Below are 27,035 nucleotides of genomic sequence, written 5' to 3'. Positions count from 1 at the left end.
ACTTTTAATGCAATAACAGAGCAATAACTCTGTAGAGGTAAGCATTCGTAAATGTTTCGGTGAGAGACTCTGCAATAGGATCTAATCTTCCTATCAGAAGAGCCAAAGATATCACATATAAAGCACAAATAATTAAAGCGGATTATAGAAAATGCAAGGTGAGTTGTTGTTTGCGCGTAACAAATTGCTGACACGTTCATCTAACCTTGAATAATAGCACGTACTGTATTTACTATACACGTTAAATTACGATATAAACAAAATAAATTTTTATATTACTACTTCATTTTCGCCTTATACTTAATTCTGTTTTATAACGAGACTAGCTATCCCGTCCGTTTCGATGGGCATTTAAAATTATCATTATTATTTCTCACCCCCACAAAGATTTTCATCATTAACGCTCCCGCAACTAGTGTAGGGAATCTAACACTCATATAAATATTAGCCTATCCATTAAGTACATGTATTTTCTATATGGATACCAAGTTTCAAGTCAATTGGATGCATGATTCAGTAGTTATAACGGAACATCCGTAAAAACCACTGTAGATTTATATGTAAGTATAGATACCACAGTATTAGGAGAAGCTAATCAAATTTGCTTACAATATAGCGGACAGTGAAATGAGTGAAACTAAGTGGGAGTGGATCCTTAATACGGATACTGCTTTGTATACCCCTCTGCAATAATATGGACCGCCGGCACGGTGTCTCCATTCAATGCTAAATATGTTCCTTTTTCGATAATCACTCTTTTAGCCGACTACTACTTTCGGTGATTATAATTTTAGGTATTTATAAGTGGTGTGTGCGTGTCTTGCGTATGTTAAAGTAATGCTTCTTTTTATTATGATGAATATTTACTGGTGGCCCGGAGGCCTTTCCAGTTTCACCAGGATAGGAGGGCGAGCAAAGGCTCAGCCAGAAGGGGTGGAATTTGCTAACAGCTGCCCGAGCGCCTCCGAAGGAGACCTAACAACTCAAGAGCAACTGTTTTGCGAATTAATCTACTACCGGATCGGAATCGCGACCCGCTGAAAATATCCGGCGAAAAACTAAACGAGCTGATGCATGGGTTAGGTTGCACGTCGACCTCTTTGTCGAGTTCGACGAGTACGCTTGCGGGGTTCCTCAGCCTGCTCCTAGTGTTAGAGCTGAAGGTATCTAATGCAAGAGTTTGGATTGGATTGGATCTGATGGATTCGTAAGGACGTGGGAAAGTAGTGCTCTCAATAAACACACAATACTAGAAAACAAACTACTTACCTATCGTATTTTATTCAAAAAAAATGTAGATGTGTTTTGTTTTAGTTTACCAAAAATTGTGTTCAATTTTCCAATTTAAGTTGATATTTCAATATATTCTTGAGGTGGTCAGTTTATATGGGCAGATAGCTGCCCGCAATGCCACCATCAACTTCCGACCAAAACAATGGGCTAAATTCAAATTGGAACTATGGATTACGCCATTAAAACAAAACTACTTTATAATTACATTACAGTTTTGCCTCGCATTTCATGTTGAAAAATATATTTGAATCGCGTTAAATAGGGCAATCGACCGTAATATGAAGAAACATAGTACCCTTTGCTTCATACAGCGACAATACGAATTTTATTAACGTTTAATAATTATACATATAGCAAATCAGGTATTGAGTATTACAGAATAAACAAAATAAGGCTTTCCGATGCGGCATAAGAGGATAACGAAAACGAAACAATTACCCTGCAATTTTCCACAAACAAGTTTTGTGGCAAAAGCATTATTGAGTGCAGCTGTTATCTAATCTGTTATCAGTTCAATATTATGATCAGTATTCTGCCGCCCACGGGTTGTATTAATTTGAAAAAATAATATTAAAAATTCTGAAACAATCAGTCTTGAAACAGCAATCACAAGGCAAAACGACAGAAGGTCGCCGCAACGTGTAGGCAGCATAATAACCAGATTACATTTGTTGTGGCATAACGGCAACAGATTAGATGGTCAGGGTCACACGCTGACGTAAGCCACGGCGACCACGATCCGTCGCAGTACCATCGGCTAATGTCCATCTAACTATGTTCACTGCGCCACAAACGTTGCCTTTTCCCTGATAAAAATGTAAATATTATTGCATTCCGATAAGGCGGAAAGACATTGTTTGGTCTCTAGTCGGCAGGCGTGCGATGTGTCACTGTAGTTTACACAACAGAGGCTGCACGCAAGCGGCGGCGTTGAGAGTTGATTTTATAAATAAGGGACAGGCGGAGCGTGGTGCCCCTCTCCCGAGCGCTAGTCGTAAACCGCGGCCGTATCTCGCATTATCCGCGGAACCGCCGGCCGAAACGATACCACTCACCTTTTTAACTTGGAAGTGTTCGGGACGCAGCGTCTCCTGGATCTCTTGCTCGGTGCCCCGCGGAGCCGCCTGCATGGAGCTGCGGAACCCGTCCAGAACCCCCTTAAACGTGAACTTCTTCATCGTGAAGTTTCGAGTCGCGGATCCTTTGTCCGAGAGCCGCTCGCGCCGGCCGCGGCTACATCACAGCCGTCCGCCGCGGACAGCGAGCCGGTTTTGGCGGAAGAAAGGATAGTCGAGTGATGGCACGCGTCGTCTCCACTGCGCAGGCCGCCCGGGCCGTCGCCGACGCCGACACGCGCCCGCCACGCCGACGATCGACGAAAACTAGGCGAGGCACCGCCTCCGGAATGTACGGCAATGCGGCTCCGCCGAGGGATCGATACCGGAGCCAACGATGCACACGCGCACTCACGATACGTCGTCGTTCAAAGACCGGTCTCGACTGGCCGGAAAGAGCTAGCGGCTCGTAATCGATGCGCCCGGCCTCGATGCGAAAAGAGATGAACAAATATTGCGAGTATACTTTGTATACGTGAACTTGCGGAACTTAAATACACAGCTGATAACCGAGTGCAACACGTGCGCCCACCAGGAGGCGCTCACTATGTCAACACGCCTGACGTGAGCCACCTTTCAGCTGTCACCAGGTTCTTGACCTGTCAAAACAAAAGATCAAAAATAGGTAACCTACGTTTTATGATTGTTAATGATTCCGGAATATTTTTTTACTTTTAATTCCTTGAGAAAATGACATTCAATATACTTTTTCGAAGTTTTCAAACGCTAAGTTATGTAGGAACTTATAAGAAGATTAAAAATCGACCATTAAGGTAAGTTTTCTATATTAGCTGCCATAAAAGACCATCAGATAAATGTAAACATCACCGGCAATACACTTCAATACACTTGGTTCCGCAATAAGCACATAAACCTTAAATAGGCTAATAAAAATAACATATACTTACTGTAATGTAATACGCTGTAAGAATATATCGCAAAAAAAATTACAAATCAAATATAATTGCTTGACAACATACCAAAATTGCCAAATTACCATAATATAATACCACCCAATTGACACCCAATACAAGCGATATTATCTGTAATTCACAAAAAAGTAATGTGTTCAATATCATTATAACACATTTGTAGTTGAAAAAAGATTTATTAAAGATTCTTAGATATTTTACATTAGTTTAACATAAAGCATTATGTGCACATACGATTGATATTAACAGAATCAAGGGAGCCAATGAACAAAATGTGTTGTTTAAATGAAAGTCTTTGTTTTTGGTCTAAAAATGTTATTTTGATTGTTTTGCTTTTATCACTTGACTCTTTAGCTGCACTTAGTTGTTTAATGAATTTCAAAAATAATCATCAGTTAAGTGCTGGGAATTTAAAGAAACTTTAATGTGCTTTTGAAAGAAGCAGATAAGCATTATTTAGCTCTATTTCCAAAAAAATTATCCACATTCTAAATGGCTGACTAGCTTAAAGCCAGCACTATACAATAGTATATAATGTAGCATTATTTTATGTCTATATCTGAAGGAACAGCAAAAGTTTGTGATTATGTTCTGTAATTCCCACAGATTATACTGTGCTGCTGTCCTTGGCACAGGTATTGTAGCTTACAATCAATACCAAAGTAAAGCAGAAATGAAAGAAATAATGCAACTTAAGAACTATATGGCAAACCCAATCACACCAGTTGAACAATTAGAGCAAAACAAAGATGATATGAAGACACAAATGGAATTACTCATCATGAGGATTCAAGCAGAATTCTGCAGGGCTTTGGAGAAAGAGGAAGACAAGGTAAACTTCATTATTAATTTTAAATATAAAAATAAAAATAAATGTATGTTGCTGGATCTTTTGGGGAATCATGTTGTCAGAATTAAAGGGTAAGTTACCCTTACCTCATGTCTCAACTTTTGTGGTATCCATAATGTCTGGTAACCACTCAGCACTGGATTTCTTCAACGCCAGAGTTTGCCATCCAAAAAAAATATTTCAAAATGCTTCATCATTTATAATATTGTGTGCATGCCAATGTGTGGCAGAGCTCTAAAATTCACAAAAAAGTGTTTGACATATTATTTTTTGTAGGCATGGGAAGATGAAAAATCTGTGGAAGATTATGATTTTGACAATGATGTTTACATGACATGGCCGGTATGGAGTAGTTTTAATTGTTGTTTATTAGTGAACTCCTCTTTCCTCCCAGATGACCCTAGCTATACTGGCCTCACACTGCTTTCCTCAATATTGCTGCAATACTGTGACTCGCCTTTCATTAATGAGTCTAGTAATAATCTGGTGATCCCTTTGACATTAATTATGTACCTGGGTATAATATAAACTATTAGACCCCAGCAGAGGGTAATAGGAAAGAAAGAAGAATATATATATATCATAAGACAGTTATTATCTGAAACAAATTAAACATATTAGCTAGTAGTCAAGTAATAAATGTTGTTGCAAATGTTTCAGTATGCAGTCACTCATTATAAACACACATTGTATTCCACCCCTCAATGTCATCCTCTGATTTGAAATAACTATTAATAACTAATAGTGAAAGTTATAAATCCGTTTGTCAATGTATCTTACAGGAAGCAAAGTTTACAGTAGACAGATGGACCCGTAAAGAAGGAGGTGGTGGAATCACTTGTGTTCTACAAGACGGCAGAGTCTTTGAGAAAGCAGGAGTGAATATATCAGTTGTCTCCGGGAAACTTCCTCCAGCTGCCATTCAGCAGATGCGGAGCAGGTATATACTTATAGTTTTTAAAATGTTTGCTACAAGATTAGAACAATAAGAACTGTTGATCCTGCCTTTTAGGTAGGAAATATTTCAGCTAAATCTTTATAACATTCATTGTAATTACTATTATTTAATGATTTTCACAGTTACACTAACTATGATCATGATGCTTGCAACAGTATCAGCAAAAATATCAGGATCATACTATAATTTAAAATCATCATAAAAAGTCATTGAATGATTCATAACATCATTATTCATCGTGTACATTAATCTGTCTAATACGATTTATAACAGGAATTGTGTTGACAATTGCTCACAACTATCAGCTTCTTAATAATATATACAAATAGTTAATGATAGAATAGCCGGTCTATCAGCATAACCTAATATAGAAAATTATTTAAATAAATTCACTTTTTACCAGAGGCAAGAATTTACAAAACGCGGAGCTCCCGTTTTTTGCAGCCGGTGTGAGTGCCGTCATCCACCCAAGGAACCCCATGGTCCCCACCATCCACTTCAACTACAGATACTTTGAGGTCCAGGATAAGGATGGTAAGCGATCATAGTTTAAATCACACACAACGAGCGTTCTACCCAGCTACCAAATAGCGTTCACAGTTCTATCCAAAACTTGATGACACCGAAAATAATAAAATCAACTAGAAATCTAAGCAATAAAAAAATAAAAAAAAATATTGCACACTCTTTATTTTCTGAGTTGCAAAGTCAGAGTGCCTCTGAACTGGTTGTGGCTTAAAGTTGAAATTAAAATTTCACGTTTAATTTCCAATTCGTACTCTTACTCAATCCATTTGTGTAAGTAAAATCCTCAGAAAACGCAAAACTTTACTGGTGGTAGGACCTCTTGCGAGTCCGCGCGGGTGGGTACCACCAACCTGCCTATTTCTGCCGTGAAGCATAAATGCGTTTCGGTTTGAAGGGTGGGGCAGCCGTTGTAACTATACTTGAGACCTTAGAACTTATATCTCAAGGTGGGTGGCACATTTACGTTGTAGATGTCTATGGGCTCCAGTAACCACTTAACAGCAGGTGGGCTGTGAGCTCGTCCACCCATCAAAGCAGTAAATAAAAGACAATCGATGTTTGAAGTCAGTGAATTGAGAAGTCGTCGTGGCCTAAAGGATAAGACGTCCGGTGCATTCGTATGAAGCGATGCACCAGTGTTCGAACCCCGTAGGCGGGTACCAATTTTTCTAATGAAATACATACTCAACAAATGTTCGCGATTTACTTCCACTTAACACCAGGTGGGCTGTGAGCTCGTCCAACCAGCAATAAAAATTTAAAAAAACTCGTACGCGGAATACTGGCTAAAATAAGGGCACTCTTTTAACAAAATTCTATTTCACGATCAGGGGTCCAGTGGTGGTTCGGAGGCGGCACCGATCTGACCCCGTATTATCTGAACGAGGACGACGCTCTTCACTTCCATCTAACCTTGAAGCACGCGTGTGACGATCACGATTCATCGTATTATGCTAGGTAGTAAGATCAACCATTTCTTCACTCAACGGTGGCTCCAATTCCCACTCGATGATGCTAAAAAAAAAATTGTTTGGTATTCCTTTAGTTTAATTTTTATAAACACCATTATTTAACTTCCACAAATTTTTGCTTTAATTAGTTCAGGATATTTAATTATTTGTCAAATCTGGTGCGGATTTGCAGTTACCTAGTATACTAGTCATAATTTTAAAAAAATATTTTTTTTTTTATAAAAGCAAGTAAAGTCTGGATGAAGTAAGTGTTACTTTAATGTAAATCTTTATTTATATTTTATTAACTCCTGTAACATATTTAAATAATCTTCAGATTCAAGAAATGGTGCGATGATTACTTCTACATTCCCCACCGCGGCGAAAGGCGAGGGGTCGGAGGGATATTCTTTGATGACCTGGACACTCCCAACCAGCAAGCTGCCTTCGCCTTCGTCACCTCCTGCGCTGAAGCAGTCATACCCAGCTACGTGCCTCTAGGTGAGAGCTTAGAGTTCGCTTGGAAGACCTAAGCACGCTGTATTCATATTTCAGCCAAATATGTTCCGGCTTACTTGAAGCCATTTTAATCAGAGTCTAATTCTACTTAATATAGTCTCGATCGATATATACATCCAGACTCATCTAGGGCATGTAACCTAACTAGAAAATGTAGATCAGACACCGACTATGGAATGTGTATTTATTTTATAAATGAAGACTTCGATCTTAACTATACTACTTAAGAAGTTGTCATCAACCATCAATCACAGTATATTTAAAAAAAAACACTTCTTGTAGGTATAAGACAAAGGGAAGACCTTCCACCGAGTGGGTGATATTGCTCGGTAGACCGACGGTCCGTATGTTGTTGTTCGGAACTTGTATATATGTACGCTTATGTTGAAAATGTTGTAAGCGAGATTCAGGCATCTGTCAATTATCTTGTTTGTATGATGGCTACCCGCCACACTTCTGAAACTAGACGAACTTGCTGGTATAGATGCGGAGTAGCCTGGTCAGTATTATATAGAAAAACTAATCGCCGACTTGAGTTGAACCCCAAAAACTAATCTTGAGTTTTTTTTTAAAGTCAGGTGCAAGATTTCATTGATCTTTTTGAAATATCCTGTTGAATTATCAAATATCAAACTTTATGAATAAAATATATTATTATGTGAAAATAGAAAATATAATATACTATTCTTCATACCAGTTAAGAAGCACAAAGACGACGCCTACGGCTACCACGAGCGTCAATGGCAGTTGCTCAGACGAGGGAGATATGTGGAGTTCAATCTCATATACGACAGAGGAACAAAGTTTGGGCTGCACACTCCTGAAGCTAGATACGAATCAATACTGATGTCGCTTCCGCTTAACGCTGTGAGTATTTCGAATAGTAATATTTGTGCAACAGAAGTCTGAACTGCTAAACTGGTCGTTTTTCCGTGTGCTGATAACACCCGTGATTCAGAACGTTTATATTGGTAGAATGACATACTTACAAATGAATATTTTTATTTTTCAAATTTAGTTCTTAGGGGTTGAACATATATTAATGATGAATCATAAATAGTTCAATGTCTGTAAGGGCATGAGTGTTGAAAAATCGTTAGATATTGCTTCTCGACCTCTTCCAAACAGTTCAGTACATTTTAGCAACTTTGCTGAAAAGGTAATTAAAGATTATAATGAAACTAAGGATTACCAAATCCTAGCACCCAAAGTGTTTCGGGTCCTCTCCGTCGAAAGACTCCGTGTAAACTGCTCCACACGTATCTTACGAAAGAGCAACCGATTGATGAATGACCGCACTTCTCGACTCAGTATGGCTCTGTCTCATCTATGGCTCGAATGTGGGTTGTGCGACTGGGGGTTTAATTTGTCTATCTCTGACATACCCTCCCTACCACCCCCAACGTGTAGGCGTCTTCCTCTTGACCTACAACAATCTCCGACAATCTCTGAGCCCCTATCGCGAGGACGTATGTTTATGAATGTCGTAAATTAGAACATTTAATAAATGTACATATACGGCCGAACTTCACTAACATTTTAATTTCAAATTATCATTATGATGTTTAAGACATCTCTCAAAAAACGTAATATTAAACATAAAAGTATTATTATAGGTAAAGTTGTAATGCTGTCGCATAACGTTTGAAAGTGGCATGCCGAGAAGCACAAAATGTATTTATTTAGATAAACAAATAGGCAATTACTCATTTGAAGTTATTAAGTAAAATGTAAAAATAATCTGTTTTATATTTTTAGAAATGGGAATATATGCACCAAGTCCAACCGAACTCTGAAGAAGAAAAACTGTTGAAAATCCTAAAAGAACCTAAAGATTGGCTTCAAATAGATGATAAAAAGCGGTCTAATGCATAGAGCAAATAGTATTATTGTAAATATCAGTATCGATTTTGAAGACTAACAAAGAAGATGTAAGACATATTTGGAATATACAATACTGCTTAAATTACACTTCCGACCAAGTCGGCATTTTTAATGTGGCAACACAGAGGCCCTTGAAGGATTTGTAATGCTCACGAAATATAAAAGTATACTATTTTGGAGGACTGTATCGGTTCATAAAACTTGTCGTAAACTTTTCATAGCTTTACAAAAACAACCGTTAATTAAGAATGTTTATTTAGATGGATAGTTAAATATTTGCTAGTTGGTTACGGGATAAAATTAGAAACTTGGAATCATGTCAAAATCAAATATTTTTTTTACTGGCTGTAAATAAACTTGGTTCTTTGGGGAGACATGTCTTATTTATTGTAATCCTTTCATTTTGATATAACTTACGAAGTTTTGTGACTCTTGTTATAGCAATCAGTATAACAAAACATTTAGCGATAGGCAGCAGATTAGCTGTACTTCTGGCATTGGTGATGTTCATGAGTGACGAGTGACTACTTATTATCAAGTTTTCTATCTACATGGACAATAAAAATAATCGATTTTTACCTATGAAGTTGAGGTTTTGGTACTTGAAACGTAATGTATGAAATTTTATTTTAAAAATATGAATTCTATTTTCAAAACCTATTTGTATGGATTAGTTTTTTTTTCTCTACATTTGTATATTATTCATCAATATGGACAACATGGATATCAATGGACATCAATATGGATAAAAATAAGAGTTCCGTCGCTGCAGTAATGCCGCATTAACGACAGCGTTGGATTTCATACGACACAACATACTTATAGCTAGGTTTGGAAGTTTTGCGTCATCCACCCTACTCACCAGACCTTACTTTCTTCTACTTTTCCAAAGCTTGAGCAACTTCAAGGCAGGGAAAAAATTGAATATCTGAGAGCTAGTACAAAAGTCTTGAAGAGTTTGTTGGTTCCCGCCCCCTGACTTCTGCAAAAAGAGCATTGAAAAATTACTACTGCGCTGGTAAAGATCTATCGATACCAAGGGTGCAAATAATAATAAAATTTAAAATATACTTATATATAAAAAAAATGATTTGACTTGCTGGTGTTAAGTGGTTACCAGAGCTCATAGAAATCAACAACGTAAACGCCACCCACTTTGAGACATATCTTTAGAATAGCATTACTAATTTACGAAAGAAATAGGCAGGGTTTTGGTATCTACCAGAGCGAGATCACAGGATGGACATTTGTTAATACATTGTTCGTATCTTTTAAACAATAGTACCTGCCTACGAAATTCGCATTCGCAAACACTGGTGCAATCACATCACTCGAATGCACCGGACATCTCATCCTTTAAACCACGGCGACTTCCAAATACTGCAAATTAATATTGTTAATTAGTAGCCATTCGTGCGAGATTACGGGCAACACAGATTGTGTCATTAAAATGCGATGGCCGCAATCTATTCTCAAATATATTAAGTGTATAATCTATGTCTATATTAAGTGTATAATCTATGGCCGCAATGTTGTGAATGTGGATTTTATTTTCGTTTACGTTTTTATTTGTTTTCCCGACAAAAATTATTGTAAATACTTTAAACTAACACGTTACCCTCCTTGCAACTCTTTTTATAAAATAAAAATCGGAAAACATATACAAATGTAATTGGCGATATATTAAAATATGTGGCGCGCGTAACGGATGCATATATACGTTTTCTACATTCTTTCACCATAAATGTAATCTAACGTTTATTCCCTATGTGATGTTATTGCAAATCGGCGCTGGATAAGCGAGGAAGATGCCTTTTAAGTTGAAGTTGAAGAAAACTCGGCAATATAACGTCGCTTCGAAGAGTTTATTCGTGATCAGCGTCGAACTTCTAGATGGAGGTGTGGCGGACTGTACGCTGTCCGTGGACAGCTCTGGACAGGAGTGCTTGGATAACGTGTGTCAGCGACAGGCGATAAACCAGCCTGAATTTTTTGGTCTTCGGTATGTCAACAGGAATCAGCAGGCTCGATGGGTACAGCTAGACAGGCCCCTCAAACGTCAGCTAGAGAAACATGCGTCCTCCCACCAACTATACCTACGCGTCATGTACTATGTGATCAATGGGACCAATTTAATCACAGATGAAGTTACTCGGTACCACTATTTTTTACAGTTGAAAAATGATCTGATTGAAGGACGTTTGATCTGCGACTGTCAGCAAGCCGTTATATTAGCATCGTATAGTAGACAAGCTGAGTATGGCAATCATGATAGAGAGAGGCATACAGTGGAGTATTTAAAGAATCTGTTAACATTTCCAAAGCAAATTGTCGATGGAGGGCAGATTATTGACGGCAGCACTCTAGCTGAGACGGGAAGGTTAGAGTGGCTAACAGAAGCTGTAATTCAACAACATATAGCCCTACATAATATGTCCCAAGTAAGTGCTATGATGATAATAGTTACAAGTGCTATCATTTAAAACTGAAAAACATTTCAACAGTATTTTAACTAATATCAGATCATTTTTAAATCCAAACAGTTCAATTTATTTTTAGAGTTAGTAAAATTTACAGAGCTCTCTTATAGAGTAGTACATAATTATTTTTCCTCAACTTCATGAAATAAGTTACCCTGAAATTTAATTGTGCAAGTGAAAGTGAAAGCTTATGATGTAAACTTAAGATAATCAAGAATTTATAATATAAATATATACAATTATAATTTGACATATCACAGCACAAAAAGATTGACTGTTACTTTTCTATTTTAATATTTTTTATGTTGTGACTCACACCATTTGTGATCACAGACACGTTTAGAATCTAGTTTAGAAATAAACTACAATATGTATTATGTAGTCATGTTATCTGTATTTTATATAATAAGTAGAATAGAAAACTTACTACTACTGCTATATTAAATAATTCTGATTCAGTCATTAATCAACTTTAATGGGTGCACAGTGAAAATTATCATTATTATCTCTTGAAATTAATATTTCATTCAAATTATAGAAAATAATAATGAAAAATATGCCTGTACATTCAACAATCGTACAAAATTCATTGCACAAGTGTAGTTGTTGTCATTTTGAAAAATTATGGATCCTGCACAACCATGCTGTTGCCAGAAATAATTAAGAAAGACTAAAATGATTAGTCTTAGATTAGATTGTTGGAATTTTTATTTAAAAAAAAATGTTTGCCCGTATATTCAAAAGTGACTCTGACCTCATGTCTCAAATTAGGCAAGGACTGGAAAGTTTGATTACAAACTATAATTGGTAAAGAGGCAAATAGTAATAAAACAAAAAATAAAGTGTTTTATTCCGAAATTCAAATGGCAGTATTACCAAAAAATCTTATCAAAAACTTTTTATCATTGTGCAATTAATGCATGTGTTTAACACATGATCACCTGTGATAATTCGTACATTATTTCGTACTTTAAAAATAAATATAGATGAATAGTGAGCCTGCTGTCTGAGCATTTTCACACCACCATTATCTGTTAGGATAATTTATAATAATGCAACTTCTCTGTGTCTGAAGTTTTTTTTACTGCCCTTGTAGGCACAGGGCCCACCTTTTGGTGAGAAGTTACCGTCGGTCATGAACGTTGGCAATGATAAGGGCAGAGCCAAGCCACTAAAAATTGAATAGTAAAATTACACAACCATTAAATATTAAACAACCTTAAAAGTCCTTCTTTTATTTGGGACAGGCTGGAAATCTGATAAACTCTCAGGCTCTTGATGTCAAAGGCCTATAGGAGTTTATAAACACCACAATATGAATTCAAGTGTTCAATTCAATTGAGAGATACATAACATAAAGTATAAAATGAACTATTAAAAAATATAAAATGAACTATGTAAGTAAATAAATAAAAAAAATTACAACCACAGTCTACCTCCAACCCCAGAACATTATTTGCTCATGATAAGCTAAATAAGCAGGCACAGTATTATTTGAACACACAGGCAGAATACATAATGATATACCATTTTTTGTCTTCACAAGTATTTTAACTTTAGACATTCCACAGTATGTGTACCGTTATTTATTCAAATTTAACAATCTTATATAGCTGTCTTGAATTCTGTAAGTTGGATTGGCATTCATTTTTAATTTTTGTATATTTTTAGAATCACTGCACTTAACAGGCCGGACAAATAATTCACTAAGATAGGTAGGACTGTGCCATGTTGTATGTGACGTATTATATGTATAGACATGACATATTATGTGACGATCAGAGCCCAACGAGCCGCATGAAGTTGAATGAGCTCACAGACCACCTTATGTTATGTGTTTAGCGGAAACCATAAGTATCAGAATGGAGGTATCACCATCAGCCTAGACACCTGAACTCTTAGTCTCGATTGTTTTCTATATAAAGGATGTACCATCCTTTGAAGCGGACCGCAACTGGAGAAATAAACAGGATCATGATACCTAATCATAGGGGATGATACCTATCGTTACTGCATACAATAAAAATTTTCTAAAAAGTATTTCAAGCCATTTATGGCGTCATCAAAATAAAACCCACTCTTGCACTCCTAATTCGTACGAAATTTTAAATTTGGTTAAATTAGAACAAACAGACTGCTATCAGTGGTGTTATTTTAACGTACTGATAACACATTATGAGTTAGGCCAATCAAGATGTGACACAGTTTTTAATGGCTGTAATACTGCATAGATAAGCAGGGCCCACCTGGTTTTAGTGAAGATACCTATACAATTTCAGATTTTTTGTTCATAAAATTCAAACTGTATATGTTTTATAATTCTGAATATTTTTTTCGGGTAGACAGGCATCATAAGGGTCGGGTCATAAGACTAGTTGATAATGAAGAAAATCGTGATTGTTTAGAATCAGAATATATTATGAAGGTCCCATGTTGCAATTGTTAGTAATACTTAATTTTTTTTATTGCGTAGATGTGTGGACGAGCTTATATCCCACCTGGTGTTAAGTGGTTACCGGAGCTCATAGACATCTTAACGTAAATGCCGCCATCCACCTTGAGATATGAGTTCTAAGGTCTCAGTATAGTTAACGGCTGCCCCGCCCTTCAAATCGAAATGCATTACTGCTTCACGACTGAAATAGGCAGGGTGGTGATACCTACCCGTGCGGACTCACAAGAGGTCCTACCACCGGTAAAAAATTATGTATTTGTTATTGTTATGTATTATTATAATATATAATTGTTATTATTTTTATTATTTGTTGTTATTATTTTAAATGAACAAAAAACTATGTATGATGCATGTTTTATGGAACGCCACAATTGCCTGTCTAACACCTTAGAGGTAAAAAAAATATTCAGAATACCTTACGCTATAGAAGGCTACTCACTCTAACCGGCGCCATCTAGGCGGGCTTCGGATAGCCTGCCAACCGAGAGGACTGGTGGTCGTAGCGTCGACGACTGCCGGTCCGGCGTCCCGAGGGGGAGGGTGATGGGAGAGATGTGCTCTGCACTAAACGCTTCACTAAACGCTTCACTTTCCCCCCTTTGCCTTTTCATGAGTTCTGTCTCATGCGAGGTTTGGACGTTGGTTGTTGAGCGACAGGAGGTTTTAGTCAGTTCGACTCCGACATGCCCCGCCCTCTATCCCCAGTGGAGGGCGGAAGTCCGGCGATTTCCTCCTGACCAAAAAAAAAACGCTATTGAAGGCTACCAGATATCTTAAAAGCCGTATAAATCACTAATTTCCTGTACGTAAATATGATAGAACTTGGGCCATTACAAATCTAGACAAAGATAGGGTTTTCTTTAATCTCAAATACTGTGAGGATGCATGAATGAAATTTAAAGGCGCCTAGCTGTCACGAGCTCGGCGATGGACGGGCTGAGAGAAGTGTGGAGAAATAGAAACATAACTAAGACCACATAGATCCTATGGTTTTTTGTTTTCACAAACCCATATAAGTTACATCTACTCCAGGCTCAAGCCGAAGAGGGGTTCATCACGACGTGCCAACAGCTACGGGGCTACGGCCAAGAGTTGTACACAGCGAAGGATCCACTTGGACAGAAGGAGGTCACCGTTGCCATATCTTTGACCGGTATCACTGTGCTGGTCGATAATTCTGATACACCTCATTTTTACAGGTAATATCTTCTTAAGTTACTTAAAAATTTAAAATGTATAGAACAACCCTACAACAACATTAAAAAAAATAGGCGGGAGGCTTTTCCCTACTCCCCCTGTTCTCAATAATTTATACTCTACTTCATAAATAGGGCTGTCTATATCTAGTAAAATAAACAATTGTAATTTTCACATATTTAAACAAAAACTTTTGAAATCATAATATTATTAGTACTTGGGATATTTCTCTTCAATCATTATTTATTTATTTTTCCCCCTTGTTACTCTACAAATGTCTAAAGACTACTTTCAAATGATTAAGGTATTTAATCTAGAACTTAGACGATAAAACGAAAGGAAAAAAGGACAGTTTTCTTTTCTGCATACTTCTTTTAATCTTTGATAGATAAAATGAATGAAAGTTCTTGAGTGGCGATCGTGTACCGGAAGACGTAGCGTGGTTGGGCCTCCCCCAAGATGGACCGACGATCTATTGAGGTTTGCGGGGATCCGCTGGATGAGGGCAGTGCAAGACCGGTCTTTTTGGCGAGGCTCGGGGGAGGCCTATGTCCAGTAGTGGACGTCTGTGGGCTGATAAGAAGAAGAAGAAGATATAATGATAAAACGGGTTTTTGTTCTCGGAGTTGGAGTAGAAGCGGAGATTCTCCACATACAGTCGTATTCTCCAGGTGGATGGACATAACGAACGTGATCAACCACAAGCGGACGTTCAGCATCGAGTGCCAGCGGCAGACGGAGAGCGCGACCTTCACCCTCGCCAGCCCCGAGGACGGGAAGTACGTGTGGCGCATGTGCGTGCTGCAGCACACCTTCTACATGCAGCACCGCGCCGCGCTCAGCGACCACAAGCCGCCGCGACCCGACCACCGCATTCATTTCCAGGTAAATCGGTTTAATATTCAAACCGACGCTTGAAAGGCAAACGTGACTAAGCGACAATGCGTGAACTTTACAGTAGACTAATTTAAAGTTGAAATACTTGAAAATAATTCTATTTTAACGAATCTAGCTGTAGGATTAAAATGATTTTAATAGACCTAGAAATATATTTTTTTTCCGCATCGAATATGGTTATTGCCTATCATTTATGTACAAAGCAGTTATTGTCGCTTAGTCACGTTTGCCTTTCAAGCGTCGAAACGTTTCTATTACTCTTTTTTTTGAAGTGAAACTTCTTTATCGACGTAGCGAGGAAAATACGTATGTATAGTCCCCGGCACGTAACTTGGCAAGAGTCGTTAGATGCGCAGAAGTAGTTTTTTAGGTCTCTTTGGTTGTCAAGCGGGACGCGGGGAAAGACGTAGCACCGTTCCGAGCGCGCGATTGGTGAGTCAGTCGACCCTCCCCTCCCGCACCGTGTCCACGTTCCGTTCGCTCCCAGCTACACATGCGCCTACTAAGTTGTAGGAACCCTTTGTTTATATTAAGTTTTTGTTACGAGTGTTATTGTTTTAAATTTGTTTGCAATGCCAGGAGCAAATACCAATGACCATATAGTAGTAGATTCAGTCACTGAGCGTTTTATTATTTACGCCAGTGACGACAGCGACTCTTCGTTATGTCGACGATGAGGAGCCAACTCCTTCCACCAGCTCAGGTGCTACCATAAATTTAATCCAAGGAGTAGCACTATTAGAAAATGATAGTGACGATGGCGAAACATAATTTTTAATGTTAAGTATATTTTTTTAAATAAACTTCTTAACTTTTAATTGTATTTTATTTATGACACCTAATACACTTCACGAATTCCTCTCTTTTCTTTAACTTTCTTCAAAACACACAGGCTTAAAAATAAGTTATGGCAAATAAACAATAAAATTAAATTAAATTATATGCGGGCAATAAAAGTGACCATTTTTTTGTTGCAATGTGCACTATGCGCGACATTACCCCCACTACACCAAAACCTTGCCAACTTACGTGCCGCTTACTATAACGTTTTTCGGTTACGCGCCATCTTAATTTCTTCCGTTACGCGCCATGTTCATTTTATTTCTATTTAGTTTGTTATCAACAGCTGTCGCTGCATGTAAATTCGACAATTCCTGAATCGCGGTGACGAGATGTTACACAGTTGATAGACGTTCTCGTATTTCTCTTGCTAAATCATATCTACCTGGCGTCGGGATACCGGGATACCGTGATCATGCAGGCGGTTCCATTGCACTGCGGAGTGGTTGACCCTTGCGATTATTTTTATATTTTATAAGTTTCTCTTCTACCGTGTGTGACTTGCACACACACACATTTTTTTTCATACCTATACTGTTTTCGACTGCTCTGGGGTAGACCGGTGATATGAAATAAAAGAGTGGACTGTAATAATACGATAGATGTAATGTTGATTGGTAAATTTATAAAAAGAGTAAAACCAGTGTCGAAGAAGGTGTAAAACCGCGACCCCGCGCCGCTGTCCTCCTCCCTGCGCCTGCGCCGCGCGATCGTCGATGTCCGTGCATCAACATATACTGATAGCCTTGAGAGGCTATATCAGCGTTACCCTAGCATATAGGTGAGCTCAAACCGGAGGTGTTGTTAACACTGGCCCTAGCAAGAACAGTGCTTCGCAGAATCTACCACAGGATCGGAAACGCGACCCACTGAAAAGATCCGGCGAGAAACTCAGTGGGCTGTGTCTATGGGTCAATTTACTCACCGAGCCCTTCGTCACAAGCGACTGGTTCGGCGAGAACGATGACCGGTGCTTGAGATACCTAAAAGTACCGTTAATGGATCGAGAGGATCCGCAATGACGTGCTTAGGGCGACGTCGACTGTTTACCATTCGGTCCGGCGGACCGTGGCGGAGGTCTTAACGCGCCTATTAGGGAGTGGGCTGCTCGAATTGGTATTTTAAAACTAACTAAATAATAACGGGGAGAGCGCGGAGCCTTGTGGAACTCCGGCCGTCAGATGGGGGGGGGGGGGGGGGCGAAAGCCAGTTCCCTCTAGTACTCTAGTCGATATCGAGACGATTTCTATAACATAATGGCGGTAGTTCTTTTGACGTTCAACAAGTATATACTTTCATTTATGTTGAATACATTTTTTTTTATTTGATTTGATTTGAATAGATACAAAATAATAACGCTTTCCGAATTTATAAAAATCCTTTCTCGATTAACGATTGCGTCTTTACATCAATAAATGCGATTCAGTCGTTACCGCGTTCTGGTGTGAACACGACGTTCGTGCGGTGAAAGCATTTTCCTCGGCGGAATCTTGCTGTGACGTGGTGAGTCAGCGAAACATATCGTAGGAAAAACTATTTCGTTGCTTCACACATCCAATTTATTGGAAATTCTTTTTACTAGTACTATTTTATTTATTGCTTATTTCGGTGGACGAGCTCACGGCCCACCTGGTGTGGTAACCGAAGCCCATAGACATCTACAACGTAAATGCCGCTACCCACCTTGAGATATAAGTTCTTAGGTCTCAGAATAGTCGTACTAGCAACGTCATCAGGTTTGAGCCCCGTGAGCTCACCTACTGGTTAAGGCGACGCTTATATAGCCTCTCAAGGTAGGAAAAAAAGAAAAGAAAAGTATCAACATTTTGCACCCCTTCTCTATTTTCTCTATAAGTGTGGGAAACTTCATACTTCCCCGACCGCGAAATTTTCGTAAAAAGGAGTACAAAGTTTTTGCTTCACGTATATATAGATAATGCTCTGGAAGATTTTAAATTTACTGCTCCTCTTGTGAGCCGAATCACAGTACAATATTATGATGACCCACCGGTGACTGGTTTGTTAATTACAACTTTATTAGTCCTCATCTTTCTCCGCCACGATTGTTAGTAACCACATCTAAGTTCCTATTTAAGTATTTTTCTTACTTTTTTTTTTACTGGTGGTAGGACCTCTTGTGAGGCCGCACGGGTAGGTACCACCACCCTGACTATTTCAGCCGTGAAGCAGTAATGCGTTTCGGTTTGAACAGCGGGGCAGCCGTTGTAACTATACTGAGACCTTAGAACTTATATCTCAAGGTGGGTGGCGCATTTACGTTGTAGATGTCTATGGGCTCCAGTAACCACTTAACACGAGGTGGGCTGTGAACTCATCCACCCGTCTAAGCAATAAAAAAAAAGTCAATAGAATCATAATAGTGTACAAACTTATAATTTCAATTAATTATAGTCGAATTTCGACCACTAGTTAAACTAAATTTCCGTCATCTTCATAAAGGAGCACGGTCTGTCAGAGAGCCGCGAGGAGTTGGACGTTCGAGAAGCGGGCAGCGTGTCCCGCCTGGAGCCGCTGACGAACGCACACCGAGCGCACTCCACCTCCTGCCTCGAGCTGGCAGAAAACCACCCTCAGCCCCACCCCCTGCAGAGGAACAGGTAAGAATTGGGGGATGTATGGGACATGAATACCTTTAGCGTGGCTGTAAGCTCTGACTGCAGTACAAATTTACACGACGATCGATTTGTTTCAAATATTTTAATAAATCTAAAAAAGGATTGTGTGGTTTTATGAAACCACGGTAAAAGTGAAACTTTTTTTCACATTATAGATATTTAACTCTGACAAATAACATTTGCATTAAACACTGACAAAAACAAAAATAAAATAGAGTGGAGCACTGGCACAAATGAGTAATAATCTATACACTACACGGTCAGCTGCTGCGAACTATAGGCGCTGCCATATTGGCCTTGGCTGCTCTGACGAGGGCCTTTCACTTTATCCCTACTCCGCGGCCGACCGTCACGCGACATGCAACACACAGATGAAAAAGCTTGAGACGATGTAATAAAAGTTTCACTTTAAAAAAATGCTTATTTGTTTGATCCAAAAGAGATGCTGAAAGGCAGTTATATTACAATTTCCAGAGCGCTCTTACCGTCGTACCGGCCGGCTCCAGACTACGAGACGGCCATTCAACAAAAATACGCCCAGCAAAGGGCCGAAGCACAGCTCCGATACCAAAACCACCACGCGCACACGCAGCTAGTCACCGCCACCGCCAAACCGCTCATATACGGATCGCACCCCGACATACACCGGGTACACTACCCTGACGTCACCAGGCACACCCTCACGCAGGGGGTGGCTGCCACTGACGACTATGCCTACGGCTTGAAATTCGTCGGCCCGAACTACCCCTTCGCAGTCAATCCTAACGTGCAGACGGATTTAAATCAATTACATTTCGTCAACGTTTACAAACCGCCCCCTCCTTACCCTTCCAACGGCTTGGCTTCCAATTCCACTCCGGACCTGGCGGCCGCAAGTCAAGCCTTAAATTACCACCGGGGGTACATCAACTCCCACGTTTCTGGTTCTAGTCCTGATCTGGTGTCCACCAGAACGGCGTTAAACAGGCAGTATTTAGGGTATCTGAACAACACCCACGTGAACTACGGCAGGGTGCTGCCCGGGGCCCACGGCACTTACAACAACTTGACGTCGGTGCTAGACCCCAAACCCCACATCATCATGGACCCGCACCACATTTCAGATAATATCCAAAAAGTTTATGACGAAAGAGGGAACATCATGTACTCCATGCCGATGCACAGACTGCCCTACCAGAGACATTTAGTTTTACCTCAGCAGCAAGTCAGCAGCAACGCCCAGGAACCGATCTACGAAAACGTCCCCCTGCCCTGGCAGAGCGATGGCCAAGTCGTCCGGGACAGGGCCCAGAGTCTGACCACTACGGACGAGATAGCGCGTCTCAACGAACGCAACAGCAGACGTCCGACGCTGAACCACGGGAACTTGTCCAAGAACGCCCCCAACGTGCCCAAATACGTACCCGTGAACGTGGACAACCCGGACGGCCACTACGTCAACGCTCAGATCATAAGTCGGGTCAAAGAAACGAGCGGCTCCAAAGAAATCGACACGTTGACAAAAGCCGACGAATTGGAGAACGTCACAGGGTCGGTGGACCGGCTGTCGCTCCAGCACGACCAGCCCTACGACGAGACGCCCTACCAAAGTCTGTCCACGCACAAGCTGTCCAACAACAACACGAGCAGCAAACCGAACGACAACGTCACCTCGATATCCGTGCCCGACGTGCGGCCAGACGACACCGCACTCTCGCACGCCAGTGCTGGCTCCAGTTCCATCATGAACTCGACCTACAGCACTGTGGATACTGAGAAGAACAGCAGCGTCAGCAGCAAAGAGAAGAAGAGGAGGAGATGGGGAGTATTCATGGGCCGGGCGAGCAAGGCCGCGGACGTGAAGAGCGCGACGTTGGGCCGCGACCGCGCCAAGGGGCCGCACCCCGCCAACAAGCACCGCTGGTCCACGGGGCTGCCCAAGTGTCAGCCCTTGCCGCCCAGCATCACCAAAGAAACTATGGTCAGTGCCTTGAACTGTCAAACCTCCCCAGTGACTTAATTTAACAAACTAACAGCTTCGCCTTATTGACTTTTAAAATAACTATTATAGAACCAATGCTTCGTCTTTCACCTTGAATACTATCAAATACATAAGTACTTTGAAAAAAAAACCTAAAGATTCATTCTAACATTAAATGAAGGGTCGACGTCAGTTGGTCCGTGCCAACTAGACAATTGCTCTCTATTGCTCGTAACTATGACTCCTCGATGACGGTTAGATACGTCACGCGGGAATATTTACATTCGACTGAAGCTTAACTGCAAATAACCAATTGACGATGACCCATTTTGACTTCGCAGTGCCAAATCTTAGAACGGAAAATGTCTGATGAGCAGCTCGCGTTCGCATACGAACAGATCCCGAAGGGGCGGGAGGCCGGCGCGGAGTGCGACACGGCCCTCCTGGCGAACAACTACAGTCTCAACTCGCGAGCCGAGACCCTGCCTTACGAGGACAACAGGGTCAAGCTGCAGCCTTCTCCCGGCAACCCACTGGGCTACGTCAACGCGTCGCACGTGACGGTCAGTGCGTCGGTGCGGTCCTTGGGCCCCGCGGTGTCTCCACCCGACTACAGAACGTTTACTGAGTATTAATCAGCACAGAGCGACCGACAATAGGCAGGGCGTACTGTAGCCTCCTTGTTCCCAGTGGAAACAGTGTGGCTGCCGTGTGACACTGTTGAGACTCGGACCTCACGTGTCTCATTGTAACGTCTACAGACTCCCATTTAAAGCCAGGTGGGCCATGAGCCAATTCACCCATTTAGGTAATTTCAAAGTTACATTGATTTCTTGATAATACTTGAATGACATCTGGCAGATGACAGTGGGCAGCAGCCAACGTTTCTACGTGGTGGGAGCCCTGAGCCCAGGCTGCGGTCCGGCGCTGTGGGAGGCGGTGTGGCGCGTGGGGGCGCGACTGCTGGTCGTGCTTGACCACCCCGACGCCTGTCTGCCGCCCGAGAACTCCTCCAGGGAGTACGGAAAGGTAACCGCAACTGTCACTAACTTATCTCATCCAGATCATTTAAACAAAAACCCCTCGCTGTGTAATGGCACCTAACATGACGCCCTACTTATTCCCCCCAGCTGGAGGTGTGGTGCGGCCGCTGGTCCCGCACGGCGTGGGGGGGCTCGGCTCGCGTGCGGGTGGGCGCCACGGGCGGGCGGCCCCCCCGGCACCTGTGGCACGTGCACTACCGGGCCTGGACCGCGCAGCACGTGCCCGAGCACCTGCACGACTTCTTAGATTTCCTGTCAGAGATCAAAGCCCTCCGTCTGGCGGGGGAAGCGGAGGGCAGTCCGCTGGTGGGCGGCGCCTGCCCCGCGTGGTACTGTTGCGGGGAGGGAGCCGGCCGCAGCGGCACGGCGCTGGCTGCCGACCTGCTCACCGACATACTGGACCACAACCAGGTAACCGCCGTCGCGCAGTCGAACCCTTCACCTAGACCGTGTTTCGAAACGGAACAGGATTTAGTATGAAAGATGAACTAGAAAATATCGCCAAAAACAAAATACCAGTACGGAGAACTGTAGAGGCCACAGAGCATCTCCGGTTACGAGTGTGTTATGACAACAATAGGGTAATGTAAATTTAAAAAAAATACATAAAATGTAAAATCAGATACACGTACTTGGATAAAAATAAAATTGTAATTATCATTTTGGTCGAACGAAAAGGCGGTATGTTGTAGCGTATCGTTGTGTTGTAGAAGTAAAACTTCTTTGACTTTAGAGAAAGAGAGAGAGAGAGAGCTATTTCCGATTTATTTTACAATCGAATATCTTCATTTAAAATTCTTGCTCACTCTTTTAATGAAGAAGTTTGACTTCGGAAAATAAATTGCTGTTTAATAATTGTACTGAATGAGTCCCCTCCCTGTCCGTAGGAGCTGGACATCCCCCGCACAATAAGCATGCTGCACCAGCAGAGAGCGAATCTCATACAGAACGTTCACCAATACAAGTTCCTCCACCAAGTTCTGCTACAATATCTAAAACATTCTAGACTCATTTAGATTTTGGATTAACGCGACGAACGTTAAATGGAAGTTCGTTTATACGCATGCTCACCGGTGCTCACTCGGAACCTTGTCCGATTAGTAAGATAATGTTTTGTAAATATGTGCCCTGAAGTGTGTTCACTAGTACAGTCAATCTTTCTAAGTCTTTTGGTATTGTTGATAGCATCCGAGTTTAATGGAATATATTCTTTTCAAACAACATTAATGACACAGTCTGTATCAATATAATGCAAAGAAAATGGTAACTGTTGAATATCAAACTAAAATGTGTCTGATGTTTGTTCAAACAACTGCCATCGTTAAGTGCTCAATTGAAAAATTCATTATTATTTTCTTTTGTCAAGAAATACCACCATTCGTCTAGTGATGTATGTATATAGTAGTCGCTAATAATTTACAATAAGTCCCTAACTCAATTTTGAAGTCTACCTAAGGCGCATTTTATAATTCAAATCGTAAATACAATATACTAGTAGTGACGGATCAGGAAAATAAGGGATGCGGATACTGCAAGAACTTAAAAACCCTTAGGTTATCTGATTCATGATGAGATTCCTTTGTTCAATTAACATTTGCGTGGCGAACACTTGTGCCACATCATAGCGCTTTCGATAGCGTTAAAGTTAACTAATTTGTATGCAGTTGGAGCAGCGCCCCTAGCGGCAAACGTAGGCAAACGCTCCATACAAATTTGTGTTAACTTTTACGCTATCGAGAACGTTAAATAACTCGCACTAAGCACGGTGAACGATAGTGCGACTGAAGGGCCTCGGCGCGCTGTGTAACGATTCGTATCTGTATAAATGTAGTCTCGTAGCAATTTATTTTTGCTAACTTCATTGATATTCGTCACCTCAAAATAAATTATTTTGTATTTATCTCGTTGAATGATTAGTATCCTAGCAGATGTAAAGGAACGACATGCGTGATACCAATATATTAGATTGTGTTACTATATTGTTACAAACATTCTATAAAGTACTGTAAATCTTTGAAAATGTTTCTATATTCATTTCGAATGTCAACAACCTAATAATTAACCGAAGTGAAACTTCTGTGTCGTCGCTGTGGTATTTCATATATTAATCGACTTTACTGTTTTTACTGTAATTTTTTGTCAGGCCATTTTATTTTTATTATAAACATATCACACTCTTAGTTCCCTTAGTAGCAATACGCTTATATTATTTATAAACAGTGGGCAGTTTCATGGTCGAAGTTTCACTTCGTTGAGATAATATATTATAATTCACGTGTTTATTTATCGTTTTAGTTATTTTGTTAAAACATAAGTGAGATCATGTGCCTTATTGAAATTCGTTCGGGATCTGATGAATCGAGTGCCTTTTATAAGATTTTTTATACGAAATATACAATTTAAGTACACATTTATAATGTTTAGGCTACTACAATATTTGTATGTTATTTTAATGAGTTTTGATGTTTATAAATGGTTGATTGAATTCATTGTATAGGCATAACAATTCTTCGTGTACGACAGGCAGGATCACGATGGCTCACGGAGCCAAAACCAAGTAATAGTAATAAATAGATCATGTTCCATTACGTAACGACTAGCCACGTGTGACGTCATGCGTCGTATTTCTTATTTAGCTTCTATATTTTATTTAGTGATTAAAAATAATTGTTTCACATAAACAGTGTGTAGTGAGTGCATGAATGTGAAAATCGTTTTAAGTCGACTAAGATCGCTATTACGATTCTGTCGTCACTAATGAATTCAATCAACATGAATATTTGAAGTGAAGCGAGTCAGAGCTGAACGTCAGAAGTATTCGTTTGAATTTTTATCAAACTGAAATGCATTTTTATACAAACTTTTACTACTTAAATATTTGTAAAACATTTTTCTATAAGGTTATTTGAATGTTTATTTCGCGCGTAATTTGACGGTCCCAGGCGTGGACCGGACCCTCTGCTCCTAAAATGCGTGACGTGCTCACGAGTACTCACGGGTGCTCACCGCCCCCGCCCATACCGACCGACTGTACGCATTCGGTTACTCCACACACTAAGCGATTTTTCTAAAAGCTCAAGAGAGATGATACATTTTGAGATCATTGATCTGTATATACTCGTGGTAATTTTTGTATGTTGACTGACGGTTTGTCAATGAAAAGTTCATTCTATTTGTAAATGTTCTGTTACGATTGTTGCCTTTGATCAATTATTTAGTGTAACTGGACCACAGCAACAAGTGCAGGACGCAAACAAGATGCCACTTGTTACAGTTCACTGGTAGTAGGACCTTTTGTGAGTCCGCACGGCTAGGTATCACCACCCCGCCTATTTCTGCCGTGAAGCAGTAATGCTTTTCGGTTCAAAGGGTGGGGCAGTCGTTGTAACTATACTGAGACCTTAGAACTCATATCTCAAGGCGGGTGGCGGCATTTACGTTGTAGATGTCTATGGGCTCCGGTAACCATTTAACACCAGGCGGGCTGAGCTCGAAAAGTTTCATTTACCCACGGCTGAATTTTGTTCAAACATTAATATTGATTCAATATAAATTTTATTAGATCTTGCATAACCGATTGCGTACCTATCGTCAATCGTCTTTGATAAACTTTAATGAAATTCTATACAAACATTAACTACGTATATTAATTAATGTTTATTTATAAAGTATCGTGAATTACATATAATTATTAAAATGAATTTCGGTGACTGTCTAGTCGAAAAAACGGCAGCTCTTAATTGTAAATCGATTTACGCACAAGTGTTTATAGTCAGATTATATATTATGATGTATGAGATTAGCTTCGTACTAAAACGTTATTTTTAATTATTATTAATTTATATCAGTATTTCTTAGTATTTTTTTTTAATGGAATGTGTATAAAATATGTATTTTTTTTTTACCCGTGTTGTGTTTATGAAATGTGTTCGGAATTAAAGTTATGCGAAAGTTGTTTAGAGTTTAACTAATGTTTCTGGGGACTGGTTCTTGGTTACCTGCAGAGGTTTTTTTTTTACTGGTGGTAGGACCTCTTGTGAGTCCGCATGGGTAAGTACCACCACCCTGCCTATTTCTGCCGTGAAACAGTAATGCGTTTCGGTTTGAAGGGCGGGGCAGCCGTTGTAACCATACTGAGACCTTAGAACTTATATTTCAAAGTGGGTGGCGCATTTTCTTTGTAGATGTCTTTGGGCTCCAGTAACCACTTAACACCAGGTGGTTTGTGAGCTCGTCTATCCATCTAAACAATAAATAAATAAAAAGCTGGCGTAACCGGGCGAGTAGGTGAGCTAAGGTGAGAGTCAGGTGGCTCTGACCAGAGGACAGATGGTTGTAAATGACTTGTTCAAAAATTATAAATAAGTGCATTCCACTAATAAGTGTAAAATACAGCAAAATAAATAGACTTGTTTATATTATATAAACAACTACTACATAATATTATGTACTTTCAATCTACATAATAAGAGTTTATTTACGAAATTGTCGTTTAGTA

General features: G+C 40.1%; 3 protein-coding genes across 19 annotated transcripts in view; 2 read left to right on the top strand and 1 right to left on the bottom strand.

Annotated features, from left to right (window-relative positions):
- Nucleotides 1-2,484, bottom strand: part of Tomosyn (syntaxin-binding protein tomosyn) — a 254,512-nt gene extending 252,028 nt beyond the window's left edge. For all 14 annotated transcript variants that reach the window (XM_089737582.1, XM_089737586.1, XM_089737584.1 and 11 more), the window contains exon 1: nt 2,349-2,484. In XM_089737582.1, coding sequence (XP_089593708.1) covers nt 2,349-2,471 — 123 coding nt within the window. In that variant the 5' untranslated portion in view covers nt 2,472-2,484. The remainder of the gene's footprint in view (nt 1-2,348) is intronic.
- A 408-nt stretch (nt 2,485-2,892) lies between these two features.
- Nucleotides 2,893-9,401, top strand: Coprox (oxygen-dependent coproporphyrinogen-III oxidase). 3 transcript variants are annotated; one of them, XM_089737599.1, is made up of 9 exons: nt 2,893-3,033; nt 3,947-4,172; nt 4,467-4,532; nt 4,973-5,130; nt 5,552-5,682; nt 6,507-6,633; nt 6,964-7,127; nt 7,843-8,012; nt 8,904-9,401. In XM_089737599.1, the coding sequence occupies exons 2-9, from the start codon at nt 4,014-4,016 to the stop codon at nt 9,018-9,020; spliced, it is 1,092 nt and encodes a 363-aa protein (XP_089593725.1). In that variant the 5' UTR covers nt 2,893-3,033; nt 3,947-4,013; the 3' UTR covers nt 9,021-9,401. The 3 variants fall into 3 exon arrangements, with proteins under 3 accessions (XP_089593725.1, XP_028043454.2, XP_028043456.2); XM_028187653.2 differs by having other exon boundaries at nt 2,935-3,181; XM_028187655.2 differs by lacking the exon at nt 4,467-4,532 and having other exon boundaries at nt 2,935-3,181.
- A 1,155-nt stretch (nt 9,402-10,556) lies between these two features.
- Nucleotides 10,557-26,491, top strand: Pez (protein tyrosine phosphatase non-receptor pez). Of its 2 annotated transcripts, none has more exons than XR_016325229.1 (9): nt 10,557-11,470; nt 14,997-15,163; nt 15,833-16,046; nt 19,359-19,516; nt 20,009-21,494; nt 21,836-22,273; nt 22,356-22,523; nt 22,625-22,948; nt 23,425-26,491. XR_016325229.1 is itself a non-coding variant. In XM_028187687.2 (9 exons), the coding sequence occupies exons 1-9, from the start codon at nt 10,838-10,840 to the stop codon at nt 23,551-23,553; spliced, it is 3,501 nt and encodes a 1,166-aa protein (XP_028043488.2). In that variant the 5' UTR covers nt 10,557-10,837; the 3' UTR covers nt 23,554-26,491. The 2 variants fall into 2 exon arrangements, 1 of the variants encoding a protein (XP_028043488.2); XM_028187687.2 differs by having other exon boundaries at nt 21,836-22,057.
- The last annotated feature ends 544 nt before the right edge of the window (nt 26,492-27,035 follow it).

Source organism: Bombyx mandarina, chromosome 23, assembly GCF_030267445.1.
Source record: "Bombyx mandarina strain Sakado chromosome 23, ASM3026744v2".
NCBI classification, from domain to species: domain Eukaryota; kingdom Metazoa; phylum Arthropoda; class Insecta; order Lepidoptera; family Bombycidae; genus Bombyx; species Bombyx mandarina.
The sequence above is the reverse complement of the archived record's forward strand: the minus strand, read 5'-3'. Positions and strand labels throughout refer to the sequence as shown.